Raw genomic sequence first — 8,184 nt, 5'->3', positions numbered from 1 at the left:
CTGATATCAATAGGCCTTGATTCCTTCAATTCCTTTTTTTAAAAAAATGTAGTTGTTTGTCCATGCATGTATTATCTCTTCTAAGAAAATTTTATTTGGCTACACCACTTAGTTGCAGCATGAGGTAACTTCTATGTGGATCTAGTTCCCTGACCAGGGACTGAACCCAGGCCCCCTACATTGGGAGCTCGGAGTCTCAACCAATGGACCACCAGGGAAGTCCCCTCTTCGATTCCTTTTAAGATGTGATTCCCAGAAGTGAGCATAGTCCTCCAGACCATAGAGATGTCTCCCTCCTCATCAGGTGAATCACACTTTTATGAACGTAGCCTGGGAACACATTCATTTTTATCTTTAGTCCTTATTTTGATAGCGTAGTGCCAAAAGAAAAGAACTGAGGACCCAGAATCCTATATCAATGAAGTCATTCTCAGAGGGGGGGAAAAAAGAGAGAATTTGTCATTAGCAGATCTACACTAAAAGTATGGGCCTAAATAAACTGATTAAAAGATAGACATTGATAGGGTAGATTGAAAACCAGATGCAGTCTACAAGAAATTCAATCCAAATATAATGGTATAGGCACATTGAAAGTAAAAGGATAGAAAATGATATATATTGCAAACAGTAATCAAAGGAAGCAGAAGTGGTAAATTTATATCAGATAAAATAGACTTCAGAGCTCATAAAACTATTAGAGCCTGGGAGAAAGATTATATGATAGTAAAAGAGTCAATCCACTGAGAAGTCACAGCAATCGTACATGTCTATGCACCAAACAACAGAGCAGCGAAATACATGAGGCAAAAACTAACAGAGCTGAAAGGAGAAATGGACAGATCCACAATCATAATAGGAGACTTCACTGTCCCAACAAACTGTCAGAATAACTGGACAGAAAATCATCAGGGTTGTAGAAAAACTCAACACCACCAACCACCAAATTAATGATCATTTAAATAATAGATATGCTAAGGGCACTAATGGAAAAAGTGGACATTATGAAAGAACAGATGTGTATGTGAGCAGGAAAATAGAAACCCTAGGAAAGAGTCAAAAGGAAATTCTAGAAATAAACACTGATACAGAAATGAAGAATGCCTTTTTTGGGGGCTCATTAATAACACTTACAGAGCCATGGGAAGAATCAGTAAGCTTGAAGATATTCAATAGAAACACCTAAAACTGAAATGTAAAGGGGAGAAAGAACGAAAAAGATCAGAATGTGTAAGAACTGTGGGACAATTATGAAGGGAATAACGTATGTACGTATGAAGGGATTACCAAAAGGAAAAGAGAGAGAGAGGGGAAAGGAAGAAATATTGAAAGTGATAATGAATGAGAACTTCCCAAAATTAATGACAGAAACCACAGGTTCAGGAATCTCAAACAACACCAGAAATCTACATGTGATTATCAAGCTGTAGAAGTGGTGATCCTTTTGTAATATATAGAAATATCGAGTCACTATGCTGTACACCTGGAAAAAACATAGCCCTGGTGGCTCAGTGGTAAAGAATCCGCCTGTCAATGCAGGAGACATGGGTTCAGTCCCTGAGTTGGGAAGATCCCACATGCTGTGGAGCAACTAAGCCCCTGCACCACAACCACCGGGCCTGTGCTCTAGAGCCCGAGAGGCACAACTACTGGAGCGTGTGTGCCCTGGAGCCCGTGGAGCCCGCGCTCCACAAGAAAAGTCACCGCAACGAGAAGCCCGCACATCACAACCAGAGCAGCCCCGACTCCACACAACTAGAGAAAAGACCACACAGCAACGAAGACCCAGCACAGCCAAAAATAAACACATCAATAATTTTTTTTTATGTCATGTTGTAGGTCAATATACTTTAGTGAATAAATACACAAGTGAATGAATAAATACACAAGTGAATGAATGAAGTACCATACTATGTTACTATAAATGATAAAATAGGATGTATTTTCAGACTCTATTTTTGAAACATGTAATCTCCTTTATATCTTTAAACATACATATCAGCTGAACACCATGGTACTTTAAATGCTTGCTATTTAGTTTAAAAATGTCCAAGTATTTCTTAATATCTAGTAAACTTAAGTTATGAACCTGTAAGGAAATGGCATGTGCCAATGACATTACAATTAAAGTCTTTTGTTATCAAATTAAAAGAAAAAAACTGCAGAAAATCACCAACAAATTCCCCAAACAGGCCAGAGGTGGGTGGGCAAAAGACTTTATATGTAGGAAAACATAGATAAGAATTACACAGACTTCTCTTTAGAAACTATGCAAGCAAAAAGAAAGTGGAATGAAATATTTAAAGTGTTGAAAGTTAAAAACAAAACAAAACAAAAAAAAAACCACCACTAACTTGGAATGGTGGTTTTGATAAAGTAATCCTTCAAAAAGTGAAAGTGTTAGTCGCTCAGTCTTATCCAACTCTTGAGACCCCATGGACTGTAGCCCACCAGGCTCCTCTGTTCATGGAATTCTCCAGGCAAGAATACTGGAGTGGGTTGCCATTCCCTTCTCCAGGGGATCTTCCCAACCCAGGGATGGAACCTGGGTCTCCTGCATTACAGGCAGATTCTTTACCAACTGAGCCATCAGGGAAGCTCTCAATCCTTCAGAAGTAGAGGAGAAATAAAGATTTTTCTCAGATAGGCAAAATACCACCAATAGGCCGTCTTTGTAGGAAAGAAGTTCTCCAAGAGAGAACAAAAATGATTTAAGTCATGCGGAGAGGGCAGAGGTCTAGGGGAGTTCTCACCACCATGAGTAACTACTCCTGGTCATCAGGAGGGTGCAGAGGGGTGGGCAGAACATGGGGACAGTATGCTTGGCACCCAGGTGACACACTTGAATGTCTTTTGGGGCCCCTGTGCTCAATTTTGAGGACAGGGAGATGTGTGCAGCAGCCAGAGCCTGAAACTGGGGGCTCAGACTCCTCAGGGATGAGGAACTGGCTCCTCCCATTAGGCAACTCACCAGGTCACAGAGGTGCTGAGGGTGAGGGGAGTCGAGACTGGGTCATCAGGGAGAGTAATGACCACTGCTTGTGGCCTCGAGATCAGCCACTGTGATAGGGGCTGTAGTTCCTCCCTCCAGATTTCCTTTTGTAAGTTTCCCTCAGGAAGCGAGATCTAAGTGGTGGGAGGTGTGAGGCCCTGCCCACACCTCCCTCAGGCCTGTCCCTCAGAACTGAATTCATCCCCAAGGAGCTAGGAGTCTTGACAGCTAAGAGTTTGCAACTGACTTCTCTCTCCCAGGGACTGATTGCCCTTGGTTGAGGACATCCACCTTGCTCGAGGTCATACCGCCTTTCCTAGGGACAGCTCAGGTCCAGTGACTGTCAATCAATGACAAGTTTTCAAGGCTCAACTTCCTTGTTGCAATTTGGATCATCTGCAGAGTCATCTTTGCTCCAGAGTTCCTCGGGAGACCTTTGTTATAACCACATCATAGCTCAATTTCTCCCTCTGCCGGGTCTTAGTTTCTTTTCCCCTCACCCAAGTGATCCAGAGAACACACTAAAATAAACTCTTCCCTGGTGGCTCAGATGGTAAAGAATCCGCCTGCAGTGCGGGAGATGTGGGTTTGATCCCTGGGTGGGGAAGACCCTCTGAAGGAGGACATAGCAGCCCACTCCAGTATTCTTGCCTGGAGAATCCCCATGGACAGAGGATCCTGGCAGACTACAGTCCATTGGGTAGCAAAGAGTTGGACATGACTGGGCATCTAAGCACACACAAACCTCAGAGTCGGCTTCCTGTGGAAACCAACTTGCAACAATTTAAAGAGTTGGACCAATCCCATCCTCAATCTTCTCATCTTAAACACAACTAGGATGCCTTTAGGGGAAAAAAATCCCTTTACTGTCCTCTGCCCATCCAGGGCATTAGCTTTCATGACAGCAATACAAACTTGATACTCTCATATTTTCATCCTTGGCCCAAATGGTCTGCTTTTCACCTGTTACATTCAACTTTTGAAAGCAAGGACTTATCAATGAGATGCCTACATAATTTCTTTAAAAAAAAAAAATTTTATTTGGTATGAGGCAAAGTCTTAGTTCCAGCTCATGGGATCTTTAGATGGGACATGTGGGATCTAGTTCCTGACCAGGGATTGAACCCCTGCTCCCTGCATTGGGAGCACAGTCTTAGCCACTGGACTACAGGGAAGTCCCACCCATAGTGTTTAAACAAATATCAGGGCACTCTGAGACCTAAGCCAGTTAATACGTAAAATTATCTATTATAAAGGATAAGAGTACTTTTACCACCAAGGAAGTCCCCCTACACAGTCTCTTTGGTATACTTCCTGCTTCTTTCCTGGGATCATTTGTAATAACCCAGTGAAAACTACTTTCTTAGTTCTTCCCAACATTTATAGCTGTGTTTGCTGCTGCTACTGCTGCTGCTGCTAAGTTACTTCAGTCTTGTCCAACTCTGTGCAACCCCATAGACGGCTGCCCACCAGGCTCCCCCGTCCCTGGGATTCTCCAGGCAAGAATACTGGAGTGGGTTGCCATTTCCTTCTCCAATGCATGAAGGTGAAAAGAGAAAGTGAAGTCGCTCAGTCATGTCTGACTCTTAGCGACCCCATGGACTTCAGCCTACCAGGCTCCTCCGTCCATGGGATTTTCCAGGCAAGAGTACTGGAGTGGGGTGCCATTGCCTTCTCCATAGCTGTGTTTACTCATCTGCAAAAAGGTGTTTATAAATTTTCATTGAATTGGGTTCTGTTTGTATAAAGACTGGGATATGTCTGACCCAGCCAGACATGTATGACTTACTTCTCTTAAAATTCAAATGTTGGGATTTCCTTGGTGATCCCATGGGTAAGACTCCACACTTCCAATGCAGGGGGCCTGGGTTCTATCCCTGGTCAGGGAACTAGATCTCACATGCTGCAATGTGAGACCCAGTGCAGCCAAAATAAGTAAATATTTTAAAAATTCAAATGTCAATGTAGTTGTCTCCCTATCTCAACTTTACCCTCCATCCCCCAGAATATGAGCCTATTGAGAAGCAAGACTAATAATAGTCCATTGAGAGGTTCTTCCTTAGCAGTGAATGGGGCTCAGAAATATTCAGAAATAAGGAGCCCCCTTCCTGTGTGTGCTTCCCTCATGGCTCAGATGGTAAAGAATCTGCCTGCAATACAGGAGACCCAGGTTCGATTCCTGAGTTGGGAGGATCCCCTGAAGACGGGAATGGCTACCCACTCCAGTATTCTTGCCTGGAGAATTCCATGGACAGAGGAGCCTGGCGGGCTACAGTCCATGGGGTCGCAAAGAGTCAGACACAACACAGTGACTACGACTACTACTATTCCTACTTCCTGTGTGTGGGATGGACTGTGTCCTTAAGCCGACCCTTGAAGTCCTAGGCTACAGCCTCCACAGTTAACCCCACGGTGTTCGAGCAGCCTGATTACTGGGCTTCAGCCCCAGTTCCTGGTTTTCACTTCTATCCTCTGCTGGGCCGGGAGCCAAGACTGAACCCAGTCCAGCTGGCTGAAACTCTGACCCTTTCTCCTAGTTTCTGCCAACTTTGTTTCTGGTTTTTCTACCTTGATCCATATGTACTTCTTTGGGCCAAGACTCTGGTCAGCGGGATGCCAGGAACTCTTATTTCCCAGAATGCCACAATCCTCCCCTTACCCTCAGACCAGGCCCCTCCCACTGATGCTTGACCCAAGCTGAACCTGAATCCCCTCCAACTGCACCTGAATCCACACGAAGACCTTGAACCTGAACTGTTAGCATCTGCAGTCTGGGTGAGTTTCCCTGCCCTGTGCCAGCTACCTCAGCAAAATCCTTTCTCACAGTAAATGCCCACATACCCATCACTTCAGCCAGTCCTGCTGCTCTGACAAATTAGTCCCTGTTAATGAGAATTAAACCCAGAGTAGTAGTTTTACTGATTACATTAACAGCCCTCTGAAGGGTAAAATTGCTGGCAAAGCATGTGAAAATTTTCCCAGAATTTCAGCATTTATTTTAATGGGACTTTGTATGAAGGTTTAATTTAGGTTGTCACCAAAATATCCTGCTTGTTTTGGTAGTTTCATTGCCTATTATCAAAACATTTGTCCTCTATCTCAGCAGATTATAGTATTTTCCCATGGTTATATTATTTAACTTCTAACTTCATATTTGCAGATGTTCAAAAGGGTAGGTATCTTACTTCAAAACAAGAAAGGTTTAATTTATAACAGAGGACAAGTAGTATTAATGCAAACACAAGTCACAATGAATAGTTTCTTGGGATCATAACATAAATACTTATATGCCAGACTTTAGGGAATCAATTATATACCACAAGAGAGGAGATTAAGTATCAGGAAACAAGACGTTCTAAGAATTAGAAGGTAGGCAGTGGCTTCTAATAAAGCGGTAATGAAATGACTAAGGTTATAGTATAGTTGGTCTAATAACTGAAACACTATCTTTTCAAAGACAGATTAGTTCAACGTGTATTATAGTTTTTTTAACTACTTCCTAAGCTCAGATCTTACATTTGCAAACATTTACACAAAATCATTAGTTAGCTTAATCTCTTAAGCAATCATACTTTGCTTGGGCCAATAGTAAATTTTCTTTTTATTCTGTAGCCCAAGAATACGTCGTGGCCCTGGATAATCCATAGTAGGTAAGGTACACACAAATCAAGAGTCTATGCCTGTGATGAAGCCAGAGGATAATTTAAGTTGCACCATTTACCACCAGCCAAAGACAAGTGTATCTTTTGGAACAATACCTTTTCTGAGCCCATAAGTGGCTGCACTGTTTTCCTTCAAACCAGTCAGTTAAGTGAGAATCAATGGCTGGATGGCCTGTTGGTGACTTCACCTCATCTTGTGAGAACGACTTGAATGTAAGCAATAATACAGGAAGCAAGATAATTTAAGAATACCAAAGAAACAACAAGGGAACCACAATGCTAATTGTCTCAAGAAGCCACCTCACCTTCAGTTTAAAGGGTGTCCACCAGTGCAAGGCAAATGGTGCCTGAAGAGAAGTTTCAGGACCCTTGATTCAACCCAGGTCCGCTCTTGGGAATGAAAACCAAAACTCAACGCTAAAAGCATTTGAAAATTCTATAATTGAGCTAGAGATTTGGAAATAGAACTATCTAGACAAACTGGGGTTAAGAGGAGAGATGGCTGGAGGTTTCACAAATCGAGAAGCAGGGAAGCCAGCCAATTACTCAATTTCCCTACACATGCTTTCGGGAGGGAACTCAATAGAGATTGGTCTTTTTCATGATGCGAAGAAACTCATCCTCGTTCACTTCGCCGTCTCCATCTCGGTCAGCTTCGTCAATCATTTCCTGGAGCTCTTCATCCGTGAGGTTTTCTCCCAACTCTTTGGCCACACGCTTTAGGTTTTTGAAAGAGATTTTCCCGGTCTCGTCATCATCAAAGAGCCTGAACGCCTTCAGGATTTCTTCCTTGGTGTCTTTCTCAGCCATCTTCTGAGTCATCACGGCCAAGAAGTCGTTGAAGCTGATCTTCCCCGTGCCTTCTTTGTCCACGTCGGCGATCATCCTCTTCATCTCCTCCTTCCTGGGTTCAAAGCCCAGCGCCCTCATGGCCACTTTGAGCTCCTTCACGTCGATGGTGCCGCTGCCGTCGGCATCGAAGAGGTCGAACGCTTCGCGAACTTCTTGCTTTTGCTCTTCAGTGAGTTCGGGCTTAGGCCCCACCTTTCTTTTCTGGCTGGTGGAGGCCACGGTGGGCTTCCTGTAGCTGGAAGCCATCCTGCGGCGACGGCGGCGGTTGGTCCTTAACGCTTGTGTTCACCGCGCTGGCGCTCGGGCACTCCTGCCAGGAACACGGGCTCAGGGCCTCGACTCAAGCCTTCCCAACTGCGTTCCTTGTGGTACCCAGGGGACCCTGCTCGCTAAGCCCACCCCATCTGCCAGAGCTGACATACGTTACAGTCACAGTTCCCTCGGTTATTACCCACTTTCCTCGAGCTGAGACCCGAGCCGGCAAGAACTGCCTGTAACCACGTGGTCTCCTCAAACGTGCTGGCAGTTGCTCTTTCCAGGCCATTTGTCAGCATTCACAGGACTAGGTTTGTAGGCTTATTTGTAGGTTTTTCCCTCTTTCCTTTTCCATACAAATTAAAAAACAAACAAAATACACCAAAACAAACGAACAAAAAGCCACCCACTTGGTCTGAGGGTACA

General features: G+C 44.0%; 1 protein-coding gene across 1 annotated transcript; it reads right to left on the bottom strand.

Moving 5' to 3' along the window:
• Nucleotides 1-7,230: 7,230 nt before the first annotated feature.
• CETN1 (centrin 1) lies at nt 7,231-7,749 on the bottom strand. The gene has a single exon (XM_005898890.3). It carries the CDS (start codon nt 7,747-7,749, stop codon nt 7,231-7,233), a length of 519 nt encoding a protein of 172 aa, XP_005898952.1.
• Between the last annotated feature and the right edge of the window lie 435 nt (nt 7,750-8,184).

The sequence above is a fragment of the Bos mutus genome, chromosome 24 (genome assembly GCF_027580195.1).
Source record: "Bos mutus isolate GX-2022 chromosome 24, NWIPB_WYAK_1.1, whole genome shotgun sequence".
NCBI lineage: Eukaryota > Metazoa > Chordata > Mammalia > Artiodactyla > Bovidae > Bos > Bos mutus.
Note: the sequence above shows the minus strand (reverse complement) of the source record. Positions and strands in the feature narration are given on the sequence as shown.

What these genes read in the sequence shown, in the direction of transcription:
- CETN1 (XM_005898890.3), bottom strand. Translation starts at nt 7,749, where the DNA reads ATGGCTTCCAGCTACAGGAAGCCCACCGTGGCCTCCACCAGCCAGAAA.